Here is a 22,391-nt window from a genome sequence, read left to right as displayed (position 1 = left end):
TCTTTCTGTTCTTACTGTAAATTAAACTGTGTAAGTTTTACATCGAGTTTCTGTTGATCTTGGAGGGATCCCTGGATCTCATATACATAAAGCAGCAGCCACTGGTGCACGCTGATTCAAATTCTGAGCAACAGGTGCAGGCATACTGACTTCTGTTCAGACTGGGGTTTTAACTAAGGAGAGAAGGAGTGGTGAAGAAAATATAATTAGCTTGTTTCATATTTTATAGAATTTCCATGTTTATTTTCTTTGATATTTTGAAACTGATCATTTATTTTAACAATACATTTCAGCCTATCTGGAAACTGTTGTTCAGTAACTGTTGTAGCCAAAAGGAAGAAATAGATGGTATTCAGCACACTGATTTTTGGATTTTGTGTTGCTAAGGCTTCTGTTACTTGATTTTTATTTTTTTTTTCCCAGAAGTGTTAATACCACCAATTAATACAGAGCAGGAGGAGATAAGTCAATGTTGCTAACTTTCTTCTACCTCCTCTTCTTTGTTATTAGAAAGCCAGATTTTGCATTTGCTCCTACACATGCAGACCCCTTATACTTGGTGGGGTTTCATGACAGTTGCTAAGCTGAGTGGGTACAGAGTGTTAGGAAGCATAATTAGCTTAATGTTCAGTGTCAGCTTTTGTTGTCTTTTGTTTTTTCCCCTCCTCTCTCCGTGCACACAATCATATATTTGTTTATCATAATATTGTCAGATTTATAAGAGCTATCTTGGCCAGACAATCAGATTGTTTAAAGAGTTGTTTGTCAAGCATAGTATTAAAAATATGGAAGTAGAAGAACTGAGGAGAATGAAGCTGGGGTTCAGCTTTAGAGTTGTTTTCTTGGAACCAGTTGAAAGGTAGTAGGTTAACAACCAACTGTATTGTTTGTAATATGACAAAAAGCTTCTGGATCACTGGTCTAGATCTAGGTCTGAATGGCCAACTGAACATCATTACGTTGTGCTGGTTTTTACTTGCATGAATTGAATTACTGGTCTCTCGCAGTGGACCAAATGCAATCCAGTTGTCCATGCTTGCTCACCTGCTCCACACAGAGTCAAAGAAGGAAATTGGCATAAAAGTTGAGTGCTTTCAACCATATATTTCCCTTGTTCCATTTTTAAGTTATTATATTAGATATTTGTGATGGATTTTTACACTGTCACTTCATGTTCTCTACCTGCTCTAAAAGAGATTTTTGAATGTGGTACTAATGGTTGCAATGTTTTAACTTAACACTATATGAATATAATCCAGAACTGTAGGTAAGACATGTTTTGCAAGTCTTTTCAGCAACATACATTTGTCCTGTACTGACTATATTTAGTGAATGTCATACTTAGTAAACAAATATGTATTCAGAAATACCTGGAATAGACAATGTAGCTGAGTAAGTTATCTAGTCCTTCTGTGGAAGTATCTGTTCAAAGCCATGGTTGTTGCTCAAGTCAAAAAGATGTTTTCCAAGTCATTTCAGAGATAGATCAGGACCCATATCTTTTGGATATTAACAACGTTGTCACAAGATGAAGAGAGAACAAAACCATGTTTGCTTTAGAATTTGTAGAACAATATTGCCCTGTTACAGAATGGTATTATATTACCACAACCTGTTTCCTAACTACGTTTTCCTAATTACACAAATGTCAGCATTACTATTTTTTTTATCAGGGGTTCTTCAATTCAAAATAATACTGGAACGTCCTGTCATAAATATTTTGAAATATTCTGATATAAATATTCGTTTCCTCTCTTGAAAATGTGAAATCATGTGATCTGTTGAAGAAAGCTGTAGTTTTAGCTATTTAATTTTTAACAGAAGTGGATTTTTTGATTTTATTTCCTCAGTGTGCCTTGGTGACTTGTTCGTACACCAAGATACTGGTTTGGATTTGCCTTTGTGTAATTCATATACTTTTGATCAATTCCAACTCATGCCCAATTATATTACACTAAATTAACATAATTCAACAGATGTTGATATTTAAATGTTTTCTGGCATTCACATCTTGGACAGCTGTCTTAGAGCTTGGGGAAAAGGCAAACATTTAGAGTTAAATGCTGAACATATGCTTAAATTACTAATTAGAAACAAGAAAAAACAATGCATTATCCTTTCTGAGGGCAGTAGGCCTCTAATAGAGAACAAAATTTTAGAGACTCTTGATTCACAAAGTACAAGTGACTTGAGATTAGGTGTCACAACATTTGTAGTGGTGTAAATTTTTATTTTCCATTGTGTTTGCTATGTCTGTGTAGGCTTGCAGAGTTAGATAAATTTTGGACAACTTGTATGACTACTTGTATGACACTTAGAAATGCTGAAAAAGATAGCACAAAGGAAGATATTAGGATACAGTATTTGGTGATGAGATAATCTTATGAGGGCAGAAGGAAATTGTATTTTGCTCATTCATAATAGGGTTGCACTAGGACTTTCCATAAAACAGGTATGTCACCCTTATGTTTAAAGTTATGTTGTGAACAGATTGGCTTAGTATGAAAAGAGTTTGACAGAGTTGCATTGTTTTATCACATCTGTTTAAAATTTAGTGAAAGGAAAATACAGTGCATAGCTCTTGTAGTTAATGTAATATTTTTCACACTTGTGGAGGCAGATGCTGCAATCTGTTCTATAGATGATATCATTCTTTAGACAAGTTTGAAGAAATGTTCAGTGTTTGTAAAGGAAGTAGAGGAATCAAGCGTGGCACTGATTTCACGTGAATGGTGTCTGAGAAAGTGATATCAAGAAGAAATCCATATTCATCTTCATAACCATTAAAAATTAATGTTTATGCTGCAAATTATGTTTATTTCATTGTTATTTTGCCAATTCTTTAGCACTGAATAAAGTTTCTGTAAAAACTTTTAACATATTTTGCAGACAAGACTAATTTGCAGCAGTATTGGTCTACTGCTCCTAGCCAAGAGAGAAGTAGAGAGGGAGGGGTGTTCTTTCTACAACCTCCAGGAAGTTAGCTTAAGGGAATGTGTATAAATTTGTGAACAATGTTACATATTAAAAACAAAATCAAGCAAATGGGAGATATTTAAGTTTCTGATTTCCAGGAATCTGTTTCCTGGTGCTGAATATAATCAATACAGATTTTGCAAGTTCCATAAAAGCCATGAAATCCTTCTAATGCACAGGAAGAGTATAATGGAGGTAGAGGATAGACCTCGGGTATACTCGGAGCATATGATCTCAGCCATCCCATTACCAAATGTATTTTTTCTGGAAGATAGATTAACTGAAGAATTGTTCACCAAGAACACAGCTGTCATGGTAGCTTTAGTGTAGACTGTGGTGACCATTCTGGCACTTAATACATTGTGCCCAGAATGCCACCAGGCATTCATGCATATGGTGTTTCTATGATAAACAACAAAATAGATTTCAGATGTTGGTTTGACCTTAAGTGAGGTAAATTTGTACTGAGTGACATTTATCTCAAATACTTTTAACAAAACATTACTAGACTGTTTTTCAGGATTGCTGTGTATCATTACACTAAGATCTGGAGTCCTAAGCTTCATTGTTGAATGAACATTATATTGTTCATTCTTATTAGTTGTCATTTAATCCATGGAAATGACCTCACAGTACTGTCCTGCACATCTACTTGGATTGCACATGCACTGTGGGATGTAGGTACCATCTTCAGTACAGACAAGGAGCGCTCCATCCATGTAATTGCTCATGGGGCACATGTTACTACAGGGTTACTGTTCTCTGAGCATTCACATGGAGACCAGGGGCTGTGCTCACATTTTGACCAAGCTGTGTTCTACATGGGAAAGAGGAGATTCAAGACTTATGAATAAATCTACCCTTATAAATTTCCCTCACCATTGTTTTTCATATTCTTTTTCTCAAAAGCAAATGTGCCTTTCTTATTTCAGTGTTATATTATGAAATCGTCATGCGTTATTTCCGTGGTTATACTGAGGTACGTGCCAGTGGCAAAGCTTAGAATTATTGGTTAATCTTAGGGTAATACAGCATCATCTTCACAGATTTACAACACCAATTGCCTAGTTTGTATATTTGACAGTGCAGGAAGGTGAGTGGTAACTTTTGGTTCATACTTCTGGAGACTTAGTCAAAAGGAAGTGTAGAAGTTTTTGCTCAACATATCTAGCTAGTAGTGTGATTGGACATTTAGTAAAACATACATAGTAGTTTTTAAATTGTATTTACCTCTAAACTGATGATAAACTGTTCTATGGACTTGGGTGGTCTTGAGTTAAAGAGTTAAAAATGAGTAAGAATTAAAAATGCATCCAAGTTCTATTTAAGCAGTGCCAATACATGTGCTTCCACTGGCCACGACATACAGCAGTGTCTGCATTTTAAGCTATGTAATAAATGAGAGTCTGTGCTACAGGTCCATTCTGTGTAAGAATTTGAGATCCTTTTCAGTGTTATTTTCATGCTGAAGATACTTGAGTATTTGGAGATTCGCTCAGATTATGCTTTAGTTTTGTAAAGTTGAGTTGTGCAACACACTTCATTTTTAATCGTTTTATTGGTTTTCTTATCTTTTGCAATTGTGAATTCTGTTTTTTTGTTTTGTTGTTGTTGTTTTTAATTTTTAGCTGCTGACATGAACATTGCTTCACATATTCCCTGCTCAATTTCTGTTTATAAGAACCATTTCAAGCTTAAAGTGAGTCATGGTCCTCACTGCATTCTCTCTTCAGTGATACCTATATTCATATCTATTACTTAGCTGTATTTTAAGACTATGAAAAGACAGTGACAGTTACATCTCCACTTCAGAATAATTCTCTCAAGTCCCTTCTAAAATGCAAACAGGTCAACTCTTGTCTTATTGTAATCTCTTTTAAAGAAGTTCATTTAAACTTTTGTCAAGCCTCTACATTACCTAAAGCATTGTGATGATAAAATTGAAGAGTTCTACAGCCATCTGCAGGAATGCATTGATACTGTGGCAGAATGATGTGGCACTGTTTGCAGTGAATTTGCTCCTCAGGTGAGAGAGATGCTAATTGGAATAGAATGGATAGACGAGTATTGATCATTGCAGATTCACCTAATTATAATATAGAAATCAGGCTTGAAAACATTAGTACATCATAATAGTATACAGCATAGGATTTTCCAAATCAGAGCACAGAAATTTAATAAACATTGTTAAACAAAAAACACACAATATTCCACATCTGGCTTTGTTAGCAATCAGTACTTTTATGCATTTTTGACACAGAGCATAAAACCATTGTCTCCATTACTTACAAGTTATCTTAGCAATGTCATAGTGTAGTCTGGTAAATGGTTTGACAGTAAATATACTGGGGGACAAGATGAAGCTTGCGTTCAATGACGTTGTAACTGCTGAACACAATTACAGTGCATTAACAAAAGCAACTGCTCTGATATCAAAGCATTGCAGCTTGCAAGGAAAGTGACAGCTGCTAAAAGCAGAAAGAGTAAAGTGAGCAACAGACATCTTACAATGAGACATATAAAATAAACATGCAAATATTTTGTTTTTAATGCACTAGTACACAGAGTTCCCCCAAATGGGATGACAGTCATGACAAGGCCGTTGTACTAGTACATATGAAGCTACCTGCTATGTAACACTATCTTCACTTCTTCTTTCTGAAGAGACTATGGATAAGTTATTGGATTTTATTAGGATTTTTTTTAATTTCGGGGAGAGGGGTTGGGGTTGGTTTTGTTGTTGTTTTGTTGTTGCTTGTTTTATGTTGGGTGTTGTGTTGTTTTTTTGTTTTGTTTTGTTTTTTGTTTGTTTCTTTCTTTCTTTACACTTGGAATGTCAGTGTTAATAGATCCAGGTCTTTGCAGGCCTTCTCAGAGACTGGGCTGGAGAATTTCTAACTCCAACAGCAGCAAAGATGATAATTACTAATGAGATAGTTAGGAACCACTGTCTGAGTTCAGTTGCTCACAAGGCGGATCGCCAAGTGAACAGTGCAGCTGTAGGTTCCATCCCACAGCAGTTTGTTTGGGGGATGCAACCAAACGGTCCATTGGCTGCAAAGGTCGGGTTAGATAAAAATCTGAAATAACCTACTAGAAATGTTTTGGAGAGGTGAACGTATGTAACAGCAGGAAAAAAAGGCACTCATCAAAAATACTTTCTTCTTGAGCTTTGACAGTTATGGAAAAAGAGAAGTTTGTGTTGCATGGGCATGGATAGAATTATTTGGGGAGTTTGAAGAGACAATTCTTGGCTTGTTACCATAGCAAGGGCAAGTACCGTGAAAAAAGAAATTGCAGGGAGGCTACAACTATTTAAGAAGAAGAAAGTAAAATTTGTCAGAGTGAATGTTTGTCACAGCAATGTATAGATGTGTGTGAATTGCTTTGCATGACATTGCTTATCTACAGAGGAGAAACATATTTGTTGTATCAAAACTACTTTTCATTATGTTTATTATTTCCATAAAGGTTTTTGTTTCTTTGTTTGTTTTGCTGTTAGTGCCTTCCCCAGTCTGTCTTCAGTTTTGAGGCTCTTATTTACCACATAGAATGGAGAATCTAAATACAGCACACGAGATTTAAATAAATAAATAAAAATTGACAGTAGTTTTTCCGGTGTTTTTGTTTAATATGTTGAGGCATGACACAACAACAACAATTCCTGGCATGCTAGCATAAGTTCACACCAGCCTGGCTTTTGCAGCCCTCTGATTCCCCCCTGCCACAAGTTTGCCGCGGCTGTGACACTTGCAGGCCTGCTCCACCATGGTGCAGCTGATGCCCTGTCCATGCTCATATTTTTCTTATTGACAGTGAGTGTTCTTGCCAAACGCCAGGGACCATAGTCACATCTGTTTGTCTCCCAAGCTTGTCTGAGGCTGCTTAGGAACACTTTTTATCCAGAGGGCAGCTTTAACTAGGCCTAATACTCTGGAAAGCCTCTATTTGTAAATGCATACAATGAGGCGACAAGTTCCTGTTGTCGTTCCTTAAAAATTATTCCATTTGACACTGCTTGCTCCAGTCCCTGTCACCAGCACGTCAAAAGCCAAGTTTTCAGGCAAGGTGGTCTTAACAAGTTTTATTTTTTCCCTAATAAAATGCCTAGCTTCCCTCCAGAGTACTATTTATAAACGATAGCTAGAAGCAAGCTAGGGATAAGTAGAGAGAAGTCAGGCAAATAGCTATATTCCTTTCTGTAATCCTCGCTCTTCTGATTTAATGCTAAGGAACATAATGCTGAACTTAACCTGATTGAGGGTCAGAGTTCTCCCTGCTTTCTAATACCTCCATTACTAACAGTTCAAAACGTACTGTGTGGCTGAAGTATAATGCTTCATTTCATCCAACCTGCCAGTTCAATAACTGTGATAGTTCTTGTCTCTTCCTCTTAAAAGCCCTGGCTTTTTGTTTTGCTGCAATCTGAACCAGCAGCGCAGATCAGACGGTGAGACCTGGTGAAAGTAAACAACACAGCTTTAGCACTGAGAGTTAGTCTGAGGTTTGATGTTAGCGGCCATAAAAATGGATTTGACAAAGCTTAATTGGGGCTGTAGCGTATTGTTCTTTATTTGTGGCACATGGTATTTTCGACAACAACAAAGAAATACCCACTCTCACCTTGTCCGGTGATCGGGTTGCTGCGCTTTGCAAAGACGAATGATTCATTTAGGCTGAAGGAACAAGGCTGCCTTTCAGACATTCATTGATTTAAATTAAAAAGTAACTGCTGTGTTCTACATGAAGGGTGACAACAATAACAAAGTAGTCCTTACTTAGTGTTATTTGTTGCAACTCTATTTGGTGTGCCTGGAGGAAAAGTGGGGAGACCCAAGTACCATAATCTTACAGATCAATAATCTAGATATCTCAATGTAGTGTAACAGATAATCAATTCTGGGTAAAATAACTCAAATGCTGCTAGCTGTTACTCCTGTAGCTTGGGTATTCAGGTTCAATTGCCTGACTTTATTAATTTTTATCTTTCATCCTGCTTGTATTCCTGGACACTTTCTCCCTTTTTCATTCCAAACAGAGAACACAGAGTTGCGCAGTGTTTGACATATCATTTACCACATGACTTATTCTGCGGGTTTAACATCAGTGCTATATACATCCCTTAAATATTCATTCCCCCATATTTTATTTAAATATTAATTTTCTTTATTGTACAGTCAGTTATGGAAAAGTTACAATTATTGATTTCTTTCTGAATTTAGAACTGATATTTAGCACCACGTTAGTATCCTGGTTGTACTGCATTTAATTTCTGGATGTTAAAATCAGATGCAGTTTCAGCTTAGAAGAACTCTAAGGAAGAAAAAATTTGTTTTAAAGTAAGAGAAATCTGTGCTGAAATAGTTGACTTAATAAGTGAAGCTAGAGTGCACTTCTGTGTGTATCTTTCTTACTGGCATATTTTACTATTTAAATAAAAGCACTGAAGTACATTCTTATTAGTTTACTGTATTTTTTTAAATATGTAGAAGATTGTACATTGCTTTTTTTTATCAAGACATTGTTTTCTCTCTTTACATTATTGAGCAGATCTGAGGTCTCTCAACATACAGGAACACTTGCTATTCATTTAGATGCAGCACAGCTTAAAAATGTTTATAAATGAAGTAAAGGATAGGTCATATACCCACCCTGAAACCAGATCCTTTGAGTGACAGAGTATTACTGTGCTACAGTAGACTATCAGATGCAGTTCTCAGCTTGTCGTTTTACCAACTTTCACCCACGCTGCTGTGGTAAAAAGTTCATGGTTTTGAATAACATTTATGGAAACATTAAAAGTGTGACAAATTACTCCATTTTTTCCCTTTTCTGTTTTAGTTCTTTACAAAAAAAAAAAAATGCAGGCTACATATATTCCATTCTACAGGGATTGCACACTACTGTAAGAAAAATCATTACTAAAATTCTCCTTTAAGATTATCTCCTAAAATTCAATATTTGGAAATTCCAAATTTACCCTCTTTTGTGGTACCTGACTGTGAATACCTGGCTGGAGTGTAATAAGTGCTTGTCTGCCAGCTTCTACAGCCCCACCAATTTTCCAGTCTTAAAGTTTAAATTCATAATTGTTTAATGTGCATACTGGATAATGTGCTCTGTTATATCATTCTCACAACTAGCCAACGAATTAGGAAATGGCAAATTGGTGTGCTACAAGTTGACTTCATATACCTTTGAAGAGTTTACTGTTTCATGTTTTCTCATTCATTCTTCATCTTACCTTAAAAGAAATTGATAATACTTTTCCTGTAATAAATGTTGTTCTGACAGTTAGGCATTACTAGCCAATTGATAGCTTACCAACAATATTGTGATCTCTTTAGATAATTAATCTTAGCTATTTTCCTGTCAGGAGCAACAGTGTTTTTGTTTTATGTTGAGCTAGAAAGATCACCAGTTTTGAAAATTAAAAAGCATTCCTTTTATATTATTCATTCCAGGAACAATTTATGATGCTGCATTTAGATACTGAGCGCTTGTCAACAAACATAATTATGCTTCGATATAAACAAGATTGGTAGCTTCATTGTGCAACTTCATCTTGGCTGAATGTTTTGATATAGGTTCAGATTATACAAGCTGTGTATTTATGTGACATTTTTCTTCCTTTGTTAATAGTTTTCTCCTATAATTACTTGCAGGCAAACCAGTGTGCATTTAGGATCATTGTGCATGGGAGACATCAAACGGAGAAGGAAAGCTGCTCCCCTGCCAGGACCCACAGGTAACCAATTTCAGTGGGACAGAACACAAAACACAGTGTTAAATCTGTAAATACAAAGCAGTAGGTCAGTGACTCAGGGAAACGCTGGGTAAATTCAGTAACTTATTATGTAACTTCAGATTTGTCCTATCCCTACTTCTTGTTAATGGAGTTAAAGAAAGAAATATACTCTTAGTTCTCCCTCAGACATTCCCAATTTCTAGATCTATTTAACATAGCACTACTTTAAAGAATCTTTTTTTCATATACTGAGAATCACAGGCAGTAAAAATTACTGCTCATGTCTGTTTAAGCATTACAGGTTAGAAGACATAAGGTATATTTTTTTCTATGAGGAATTTATATGAATATAATAAGTATCCTATACCATAAAAACAGGATGTGAATTCTTGGGCAAACAATTGAAAATGTGGAGATAAGCTTTAAAATCAGTCCTGTAGATTAAATAGGAAGCAGCTTGCAAGCACATTTCTGAAAGATTTTTACAGATGCGAGGTCACAACCATTGCATGTATTTTGCTGATGTCACAGCTGTGAAATGACTTTTTCAATACCTAGCAGTGATTTATAGGACATTTGTCAGTTTGTTTGTATTAATTATATCTGTGCATACTGGAAGGATTAGACTGCATGTGTGTCTGTGTGAGGTTTTTTCTATATTGGTAATATGTAAATCTGGATTGCACATGGTAGTCGTATATCAAATATTATAGCAACACATGCAATGCATCTTCAAATATATTCTAGATATCTCTCTTTAGAGAAGCCTAGTGTTTGTATTCCGGCTGAAATCCCCCTCCTGAAATTTCATTGTTTTAAACCTCAGTGGCAGAAACAGACCAAGAATAATATTAAAAATGTTATTAAAGCACCTTAGTGGCAGCAGTATGGAAAAAGAGAATGTCTGGGTCAGGTTCTAAGACTCTGAACATATGTGAAGTGAGAAAGAAAAATACTTAATGGCTGAAGAGAGAATAATATAATTATTTCTACAAGGTGATTTTCACTTCACAACTTTCAAGTACTAAAGGATGTCATTTTGTACTAAGAGGGTATGAAGTATCATGAAATTCATTTTATTACTCATTTTACCTTGGGCTTTCAGCGTTCAGTATTTTATTTTACAAGCTGGTTCCTCTGTGTAACTTTGCAAAGCCAATATTTTGATACTAAAGCAAATATATTATATTCAGTGTTATGTATCTATATATTCACAATTTCAGAGGTTGTGAATTTCTAAGACTTTCTTTTATGTGGAGGGTGACAGAGAATAATGGTGGGTAAAGGTATCATATGAGGTACCTTTTAACTAGTATGTAGGGTTATTTTCTTTTCAAGTTCAAGGTAATCTTTTTCAATTTTGCTCTTTACAGAAGGAAGGAGGATTTTTACTGTGTACTCATACAAGTTTTTTTCTGCATTTCATCACTGTAAATTTTTAAGCAAATATAAACTTTGGTAAACTTTGAGTAAACTTTTACATATGCGTAGGTAATGTGTAACATTTTATAAATTGCAGTTCTCTTCACTAGTAATCTTGCTACAACTAAATTATTGTTCAACTGTTATGGGCCTTGTTTGTTTGTACGTGTCAATATTTTATACCATTTTATGAAAGGAACAGGGTAGAATTGGAAATATATCTGGAAATAAGGATAAAAAGAACAATTATGTTTATTATTGAATTATTCTCCTTTCAGTGGCTTTAGCAAAGGTATAGGAACAGAAGAAGTAGATTTTATACAAAAGAATTTGTAGATAAACTTTTTTCTTGAAAGAAAGAGAAAAAAATATATATGCTTACTTGAACACCAGTTGGAAAATAGAAGTTAATAATCTTCCATATTTAACATCATAGTGAAACCTGAAAGGCTGTCTGTAAATGAGTGATTAACTGCATTTTTTTTCTTGAGCTGCACATGCTACATTTTAGTAAAGTTTCACCTAATATAAGCCAATCCACTAAAGGAAAAAAAAAAAAAAAAGGTATTTTCAAAATCCTGTGGTTTTTGAAAAAAAAAATGACACTGGGTACAGTAATTCCTGTAGTGCTCTGCAGTTTTGCAAATAGTCATTTAAATGTTTAGCTTCGGTAGTACCAGGAGGAATGACTGGTGATACCGATGAAGTATTGAAATATGTTCTCTGTTTTTGATTCTCACAAGGGTAGCACCTGCTACTTTCAGACATCTTACAGAGCTATAGACTTATGGAGCAAGCAGTGTTATTGGTTAAACATTTATTAATTGTGACAAGAACACCCAATTTATTTCAGTACTCCAGCTTATTTACTGCTCTTTCACCTTTGTATTTTGTATTGAAAAAGTAAAATGAATATTGATAGAGTTAGATATTGATTTCTAAATTTATAGCCTGTTCTCAGCCTGGAGTCAAAGTCACATACCAATAGGTTTGTGTATATTAGTAACAAAGGATGTAGATTTACTTGTACAGCAATGAGAAACTATTGAAGCAAGAAAGTTTGAGCAGCACAGTGCATTTTACAGTTTGAGATATGTCATTTGTAAAGGTGAAGAAAAGCTGTGTTGAAAAGCAATGAAGAAAATGGGAGATAATATTAGGTATGGATTGTTAGGAGCTGACAGTATTGAGACGGTAGGGTCCTATTCTGGCTTTTTTTATTTTATTAAAATAAATATTCTGATTTCTGGATACTTGATAAAGCCCCATCTGTGTGTTACCAGAGCTTAGATAGATAATTGGTTTATCAACTAAATAAGATACTAGGAAAAAATGTTTACTTCCTACAATTTCTTTTAAGAATCAAGTGTTATACATTATGAAAATATACTTTTTTGCACAGTTTCTTCCATGAAATCAATATTATTTCAGTGATTCAGCAGTCAGTTTTGGGGCCAGGTCATTCTCAATGACTTTATACCCTCTCCAGCTACCTGAGCAGTAGAGCAATTTCAGATGACACCCTGACATATTTCATTGCAGCAATACAATGCCCTCAAGTTTGTGCAAAAAAACTCTTAGGCAAGCTAATAAATTATCATGGAAATAACGCTATCAAAACTGGCTTCCAATACCAATGAAAATAATAACAAAACAAAAAAAAAATCATAATTTGTATGCAAGAGAAAGGACATTCTCAGTAAAGTATTGTTTATACTTGACACGCATGCATTAGGAATGCTTACAGTAATTTCAGTGAACATCTTAGATTACCTAGTTAAAGTCTCATATCAAGCCAGTAGATGCTACAGAATTTCAGATGCCATGTTCACATACTGTGTATGCATTCACCCCAGTTCCTTTCCTAGTGACTGTCATCTTCTGTGCAAGCTTTATTTCTCAACCCACTCCTGTTCAATCCCCAGGACCTTTTAGATTTTTTTTTTTATTTTATTTTTTTAATTAGAAACCTCTAAATCTTGCTTGCTGGAAATTTTCTTTGGTGTGCAAATTCTGCTTGACATCTGTGGGATGTTAATAACTTAATTTACAGAGTGTAGAAAGTTGGATCCAGAATTAAAAAGTTTAAGTTTTGCTTGTATGCATTACAAATAAACATTTATTTCTATTTGAAAACAATCTTTTTTTCTGATATTTACATTAGTGTGCTTCATGGTTTGGAGCAGGAAGAAAGTCTGCCAAATCTATTTCAAAAAAGATAAAGCTTTTTTGTAGTTAAAATGCAAAGATTTTTCGTTAAAAAATGTATGTTATTGTGCATTTTATGGGCAACTTAACTAAGACTGATAATTTTTATGAAAAACACGTTCCAGATGTTAACATCTTTGTCTGGATGGCATGTTGCGTTGCTACCCTTCAGGCTGGTACAGACTGAAATGACCAAGCTAAGTGTCTCATTTTAAATAATGTGTTTTAATGAAAAATATGACAGATTCTTAATTACAGTAGAAATACTGAACACTCCTATAATGCCATCATGACTCACTTTAACAAGGTAATCAAAAGGGTACATGTTTTCATTCCTTTTTAAAAATTGCCAACGGAACAGCTAAGCAAACTATTTTGCTGATGCTTAATATGTCAGTGATTAAAAATCAGGCCTGAATATCTGCAGTACCAAAATGATGATTTGAAAAAGATTGTGATTACAGTGTGATAACAGAGGTGTCTGAGGGTAAGTTTGTAGTGAAGGTCAACTTCCTGAGATAGTTGCAAAGAAAGGGAAAACTTTTGCTGACTTGGTTGAACTGGCAGTAAATTTCCAAAACGCTAGCCAAACTATTTTATGCCTACTTTCTTTCTAGTTTGATTCATTGCTTTTCCATCTAAATGTACAACTCCATAGACAGAAATCACTTTTCACAGAGCAATACAACACTGGCTTGTTGTGAACACTTCACCTTACTGCATTTCTTCTCCTTGGTCTACCAAGGTCCTTTCTGGGGTACAAAGCCTAGCTGCTTAATCTTCCAGCATATGGATACTCCTTGATACTTTTTTTTTTTTTTTTTTTTTTTTTTTTGAACTGATTTCTGCAGGAGATTGAATTTTAGGGACTTTCCGTTTCGTTTCTCTTCTGGTATCATATTGTTTCTCTGAATCAGTTCAAAAATTAAAAGATCAGGGAGTGCCATACAGTATTTGAAACCACTGTCCATGCAGAGCAAAAGACTTTTAATGTTGAACAGAGGTCATCAGTTCAGGCAGGGTCCCTTTCATATGGTCACCAGAGTAATGAGGAGAGTTCAGTAGCAAACTTCAGAAGAAAAGATCCACAATGCAACAAGAACTAAGTTTATACTGGGAATTTGCTAAGGAATTTCTTATGATATAGAGAAAAGTTGGAGAGAAGACAGAATTCTTCAGGCTCTACGCTCAGCCAATACAAAGTCCAGAAGAACCTTTCAGATCAGCAGAAGACTGTATGTGTATTTTCTACATGCTCTCTTCTCCCAAAATGCAAAAGATTCAAAAATAATTCTCCAAATGACTCTGGGAGTCTTTCCTAAGATAGCTGTTTTTTTCTGGCTGTGGAAAGCGTTCAGATCACCTCCTTTTGGACTTCACCTTCAAGAATCGTAAACCGTCTTAACAGAGAATATCACCAGTGCCCTTAAAGACAGTATTTAAGAAATTTCTGCTCAGAAAAAGGCTAAGCCTGGCTTTTTCAAGTTCCAAAGATATGTCTCATTAGGGGATTGTATGCATAAGACATAACTTTCAATGAAGCTGAGAGGTGTCAATAGGAATATTCATCCTCCAGGTGCTCAGTAAGTTCTGTTCTTTCTCCACTAGGTACCATAAAAAAAAATGGTGCCCCACAGAGAAGCCACCTCCATTTTACATGCTTTTTTGTTGGCAGTGTGTTTTTTTTTTCAATCATCGCCTTTTCCATATGGGCTGATGCACATAATAGATGACCTGTTTCATCGTGTAAATAAAGGGCAGGTTATGAGAGGAAAATATTTTTCTCAGGCCCATTTAATATAAGATTCCTTTTTTAGGGAATCCTTCAAATTACCGGGGAAGAGTTAATGAAATGAGCAACACTTTATATTCCTAGAACTCAACCAATAAAAGTGGCACATGACGCTTTTGTCACCCTCCTTTATGTTGATACCAAAGGACTTTTCTCGACCAGGAAATGTTTGGGAGTTAAAATATGCACAGAGGAAATAGGTGCAGTTTTTTCTCAGTCAGTGTAACTTCTTATCCCAGGTCTCTACAGCAACCTCTTAGTTAATGGTGACTGTTTTTTCTCCCTCCTGAAGGAGTAGGGATCAGTGCTGCAAATAGACCTGCTATAGATTATGCAAAAATCACATTTCCTAAGGATTTGTTAGCATGCAATTTACTTTTTGAGTAAGAACTTTGGACTTTCGTGTTTTGTTTTTCTATAAAAGCTTTGTGATTGGTTAGAAAAGTTTCTGACAAAAGCTGTCATAGATACCTGTAATACTCCAGATTCCATAAAGAAAATTTTCACCTTTCATTTCCACTACAACATGAGGAAATTTTGATTTTTTTATTGTCAACATATATCTTGACATTGCCAAGGCAAATTTCATGCCTAAGATTTGCATTCTGATGTCTTCATTACCAACACAGGGAGTGTTGCTGGCTATGTAAGTGACAGGATTACATTTTAAAGAGAGTGGATGAGATCCATGGCAAAGCAGTTTGCAGGATGTGGTTTAATTTTTATGTAGTTCAATTGGAATGGGGTAATTCAGTGTCTTCCCAGATCTTCATTTTATTAGAAAGCCCTCCAAAACGAGAGTCATTTAAGTACTATTATCATCTCATGTATTTTAGCCAGAAGTCTAAGTAAAGTTCTCAGTTTCTTTGGTTTTGTTCTTCGCATTTATTATTGTGTACTACTTAGCAGAATAGGCGTGGGCCCTAATAAATAGGTAAATGCTTATTTAACCTGTAGTAATACATTATATAATACATTATATATATATATATACATATACATATGAATATGCAGATGTATTTGCCTAGTTTTAATGAATTAATCTTCATCTTTATATTTAGTTTGACAGATGATAATACTCCAAACCACATAGGCACAGAAAGGCAATAGAAGTGCCTATTACCCAATACCTCCAGTATCCTGGAACTCCATCCCAATTTGGTTTAAGATCAGTTATAGCTACCATAATGGGTGTAGTCCTAATATCCATTTACTCCTCAATCTTTGCACTGAAATTAATGATAACCGAGCTGTCCATTTGGAGAATATTATTGTGGTTTAAGTTCTTCCCCTGTGGGATTCAGTGCAGGGTTACAGTTCTTTTCAGAAAAGTCAGGGAACGCTTATTAGAAGGGAGCGATTTTGCTGTAAATTCTAGGTGTATTGAGCAGAATTTAGGAATGCTTCCTGGTGGAAACGCTTCTTCTGAAATGAAGTCTAGTGAGTATTTCTGTCAGTATAGTTGGGGAGTGAAGCTGACCCCATTTGGACCCAAGTTAAAAGACAGGCTCGAATTTCAAGAGATTACCTTTACCAAGGAATAAATGGGATTCTACTAATTCTGGCCTTCTCCAGCCAATGTTAGTAAAGACTGAATAGGCAAGAGGTACTTTACCCACAGCGTGGTCTGATAGAGCACGGGAGGGGAAGAACACCTGGAAGCCCAGCTCGAAGTGAACTGTGGTGCTAGACATGACCAGTTAAACCAGTTCAGTGTCTGACTTTTCATCAGTGTGTGGATTTACATCAGGAAGGTTGGAAATTAATATAAAATTTAGGGTCTATAGTGCAGGGAAGGATGCATCTATCCATGCTGCAATTATGCAACCATTCCTTTAATACACCCAGCAGTGGGGCAGTAGGAATGAAACTCTGGCAGCGCTGACATTAACAGTGTTGTGCTGTGACTGCTGGGTAGGTGTGGAGGTTTCCAGCACCTACTGAGGCTCCGACTCTGTCCTCTCTGCTGTTCTTAACACTGTGCCAGCTAGAGCAGAATACAGCGCAAGCTTTAACTGGGACTATAATTATTCTAAGATTGTTCTTTAGACACAGTGTTTGATACCTCAGTGTGAAGCATACATAAAAGTCTGGTCTAAAAATCAAATCTCAAATACTTAGCTAAATAATATGGTATTTTCATAAGTGATTTTTTTTTATTATTTATGCAGCTATAGTATACTGAATTGTGAAAAACACTAGAGGTACTGATGTTAAAAGTACCAGTATGGCTGTCAACTATGTCACATTGCTGACTTTGTACAATTATCCAAAACGGTTTTAAGTATCTAGGCAGTCTGATTCCCATTTTGTTAGAGAGAACTGGCATTAAAAAAAAAAAGATGCACTACAGCGACATGTTATTTTGATTACATTCCTTCTAAAATGTATTGTGTATCAAGATCAGTCCCTACTGTTCTGAGCTCATCTGTCTAGTGAGGAATCAGCAAAGAAAAAGAAGAGATGGAATATTAAATGCATTCAGAAAATGAGGGGGAAAGTGCACTAGCTTTTAAAGTGAAGCAGCATGTATCGTTTCGCCTTCCATTGGCTGTTTATCCAACATCAATACAACACTTTAGGAGCCAAATTACTAAACAAGCTGCCAATTAGGCTTGCAGTCAGCTGGATAGATTAGTGGCTAAGAGAGGCAGATACAAGATTTTCATCTCTTGAGCCAATTACGCAAGTGAATTACCATCCACAATGCTCCTTGGAAGATTTGAGGTAGAAAGACTGACTCTGCTGTGATAGACATAAGTGAGATCCAGGGTAGGGGGTAAGGGTTAGCAGGCCATGTATTGCAAAAATTACCCAAGCAAAAAGAGATCCTTCTAGGAAAGGATTTAAAGGATTTAAGGCTGCTGGGAGCGATAGAAGAGGAAATAATAGTTGTGGTATGCTCTGCAAAGGCATTGCTGTTCTACTCCCAGGTCTTAATCATATAAAAGAAAGATGAAAGGCCAAGACTATATTTCTGTACAGTGTCATTTTCTCAGAACTGTTTAAAAAAACATTTTCTTAACATCAAAAATAGTTTAGCATCCAGAGATTACTTCAGTATGCCTTCATTTGTTTCTTCCAGCTGGAATAAAAATATATATTTTTTTTAAAAAAAAAAGCATTTTCTCAAATAAGGGTTATTTAAGAGATTGAACCTAGTCATGCTCTGATTTTATTCACCCCAATTTAAACCAAACATACTTGATGTTAGTCTTATCCAGAAATTGGACCATACAAATAAATATTGTCATAGTAATGGTTGATAGGGTCACAGTTCCTTTATTATTCTATAATAAATGATAACTTAATTGGTGAGCTTTTAAGTATTTTAGAAGAAGCATTTTTCAAATACAATGGATCTGTCAGATAAAAACTGTACATAGGCTCATTTGTTTCCTGCTGAGGATGTTGTACACTGGTGTAACATTGTTTCTTAAATATGAAGCAAATTTAAAACCTGAACTTTTGCAAGCTGTTGTATCCAAAAATGATTAAACAGATGTGGAGCCTGCAGCAGCATTAGACCTCTGATCTGATTTTAGCTTACAGATGGAATTAAATTAATTCATGGCAATCACTGTAAAATCAAGGGTATGGCACTGAATGCTAGTGTACTGTTTAACCAGGACATACCTGTCTCAACAGCTGTTAAGAAGAAATTGCATACTTTTATTTTTCATTGAAGCCTGCCTTTAATACCACCATAAATATCATATCAAAATTAAACAAATGCAGTGACTTCTTGGTTTTCACTTGCTAATTTTGCTTCTTCCTTCTCATAGGTACCATGTTCCGTGTATGTAAGGTCATATGCATAATAAATGTAGACCTTGAAGTACACCCATTCGTGTACACCGAGGTGTATTGCTGGTATTGTGATGTGAAGGGATGCAAGTGGAGGAATTTTACAGTGCTATCATTTCAAGCAAGCTGCTGTTCCTCAGTGTTAGCTCCTCACTTGTATAACGGCAACCACTCCTGCGTCCAGACTTAGCATCTGGTAGATCGGGAACCAGATTATTAAGGTTGCTAAGACTTTTCAGTCTGTAAAAAGAAAAGGCTCTGCACGGGGAATTCCAACAAATTGTTACTACAAAGACTTCCTTATAACTCCTGCAACACCACTAAACCTCATACAGCAATAAACTTAGAAACAGGCATCCCTGCTTTTTTGCTTAATACGATGTTGTGTAGTTATTTTTTGTGGGATGGCGCAATGGGTTGATTTTGTTCTTGCTCCTGGGTGGGTCGAGACTGAACACATCCCAGAGGTAGCATAGCCCTTTTCAAGGCCAGTGTGCTTGGACTATTCTCTTTAAAAGGGCCTACTGGCTAGTCCAAGAAGCGCCATGGGCATGAATTAAAAACTGAACTTGAAGATGAATATTACAAGGACAATTACTGATTTTAATTAGAAAGTGAAAGCCCAAAGCATAGGAATGAGGGTCAGGGGAATAACAAACAGTGTAGCATGATTTTTAAGAGCTCTTTTCCATCATGCAATCAAAGAAGCAAGGTTGTTTTTTTTTCTGTTTGCTCGTTGGCCATGGAATGGAGGAAAAGGGCAGTTATGAATACAGCTGTCCATATTCTTCTCACTCAAGTAAAATATTACATTACAAATTAACATTCCTGCAATTTTCATACATCATTTGAAAAATTTAAGACAGATGTAGATACATATTTAGATAAAAACTGACTCTACTGCAAAAGAATGTCCTGCATACATTAAACCTTTTTTCAGACTTTAAATAAAAGCTATCTATATCTACCTTATTTTCATGAAAGAGTAATTAGTCAATGTACATGCCCACAAAATAGGCAAGTTGGGTGGCTTTTTGGTTTTGCCTTATTCTTGCTGTTGTACAAAGTCTCCAATCACAGTATCCTTCAGACAGTGGACGCTGTTTGATTGTTTGCCCAAAAGTGAGTTGTGAAGCCAAGTTTATGGTGATTTCTGCTCTCTTCCTTTTTGTTAGAAATTGGCAAAGTGTAAGAATAAAACAGAAGGCTTCAGGGCAAGTCTTAGTGTTCTAACAGGAAATAGAAAAGTATGCACAGTGGAGTAAAAAAGAATTTTTATATACATTTTAGAAGCACTTTATATCTGTAAAAACAAAAAGTATTCCAATTTTACTGTTAGTTACAGGAAGAAAAAAAAAACCAACCTATGTCAAAGAATGTCAAAAATAGAAAGATGAGTTTGTTAAATAACATGTTATGGTATAGATTATTCTTTCATATATCTTTTGTGTGAGGTTGCTCTGGATGTCCTGAGAATTGAAATTCATGTAGGAAGGTATATATTTTGCAGGAAAAAAGTCCGTGGGTTTTCCTCCAAATAGGGTAATGAAAAAAATTGTTTTTTTTTTTTTACTCAAGCTGTGCTTTGCATGCCATCCTAGCAGCATTTCTCTTTGTTGCTAAGCAGCATTACGAATCATTTAATATTCCCAATACTTATAAAATATACTCGTATCTTTGTTCTTTACTGCTTGGTGGATCTCTTGGATCTTTCCTTGGAAGTTCCCCCATTAATTGTCCCACAGACACTGGAACCACATCCCATTTCTTACCAGGAGTTCTAAAGAGTAGACCAAAACGCGCTTCCTGGATTTTGCTTGTGAGGTTTTACCTTTACTTTTGTTGAATGGTAGCCTTTCTTCTTTTCACCATTTTTTGAGCTAGAAAGTATAACTAAGAAGGTTGCAAAGCCTGTGTTGTGTATGCCAGGCAGTGTCAGGGAGTTGTCTGTATGAAAATTGACTCTGCCTGTGGGGGCCTGAAAAGAAAGGAAGTCTTGGTCATTGAATTCTGTGCTGGTCAGTTCAAGAGGAACCCTCTCGGGGACAGGAGTCGTCTGACTTAAAAGCCTTTATTTTAAGCCTAGCATTAAGCATAGCTTCAAACTAGTATTAAAGGATGCCTTCTCTCAGTACGTTTCCCTTTTTCTTTGACTCAGGGACCGAGATGCTTGGAAGCTGCCTACCTTTCATGTGGCCACCATTTTGCTGAATCTAAACAGATCTGTAGTGAATAGTGCTTGAGTACTGTACATTCATCATCTCAATCACTATCAGGTTTTTAATATGCACCTCTCCTTTTGACCCTCTGTCTGTGTGTGGGGTTTCCACTGTGGGGCTTTGTTTTATTTTGTTTGTGTGTTAAATGAGGTTTTTCAGAAGAGCTTGTTCAACTTTTGTTGTGTTCCTGTTTAGTAAGTTAATATAACAATGAGCCAGCTGCTTGTCAGTAGTAAATACTTGATTGAAGACTTCGTGGTCTCCAAAAGCACAACACCATGGTCTCCTCCTACAGTATTTTTTAAAAAGTAGCATGCCAGAATAAGTAGGTAGAAAGTTAAATAGTTAATGTTTGAAGCTGGGCATGTGGTGAGTTCTGTTGTTCTATTATCAGGGGGAAGGAACGTGTTGAAAAAAGCTGAAAAGAAAAAACAGCTGCCTGTATAAAAAAGCTCATGTTAGTTCAAAAGCTTCATCACTTTTTAAAATTTTGTATGGTGTAACTCGTTAAGTTTTACTGCAAATTCTTGAAACAAATATCATTTGTATTCCTCATGGAAGACAGCTACATATGGGAAGGCTTATCCATGCATCATCTCCAAAAGTCTAGCTTGAGGATCTTGGTTGATGAGGGAAAAAACAGCTTTATAATTTGACATTCACATTTCTTTACGCTGTAGTCATAAGAAAATGAATCTGTTACATTATACTTGCAATCCTGACAATCTCTTCTGTAGTGTGTGCACAGCTTTTCTGAGATCTCAATTGTATAAGAAGAAACCCGTAAACAGCATTGAATGTTACTGAAAATACCAAAAAATAAAGATGGATATATTAAACATATGTTGCATCTTTAATAAAAGAGAAACTGTGTAAGGCTATAGCTGAATTTCAGAATTTTAGACCACCTATTTGTATCTTCTCTGTTGCAGCTGTAGTTGTTTAATCAAAAATATTTATCATGTTTTATTGAAAGAGATCTTGATCATTGATAAATATTGCTGAGAATGAAAAGATGGTTGTGACATTATGGTGTGCCTTGGCGTAGTAATTTTATAGGATGAGACATCTGGGCCATCTTGTCTGTGTATTGGTAGACTTGTGCAAGGGGGTACATGTTCTTCGAGACCGACATAAAACCCACTGTATTGGAATACAAAAGGGACTGCAACAATATTTGTCACATCTAAAAACTGAGCGAGACTTTAGAAACACTGAA

General features: G+C 35.7%; 1 protein-coding gene across 2 annotated transcripts in view; it reads left to right on the top strand.

The window, feature by feature from the left end:
- GPATCH2 (G-patch domain containing 2) overlaps positions 1–22,391 on the top strand; it is a 123,531-nt gene that overhangs the window by 97,271 nt on the left and 3,869 nt on the right. For both annotated transcript variants that reach the window (XM_048057480.2, XM_048057481.2), the window contains exon 9: positions 9,642–9,724. In XM_048057480.2, coding sequence (XP_047913437.1) covers positions 9,642–9,724 — 83 coding nt within the window. The remainder of the gene's footprint in view (positions 1–9,641; positions 9,725–22,391) is intronic.

This window comes from Anser cygnoides, chromosome 3, assembly GCF_040182565.1.
Source record: "Anser cygnoides isolate HZ-2024a breed goose chromosome 3, Taihu_goose_T2T_genome, whole genome shotgun sequence".
NCBI classification, from domain to species: Eukaryota; Metazoa; Chordata; class Aves; order Anseriformes; family Anatidae; genus Anser; species Anser cygnoides.
This window is presented reverse-complemented; position numbering and strand designations above follow the sequence as displayed.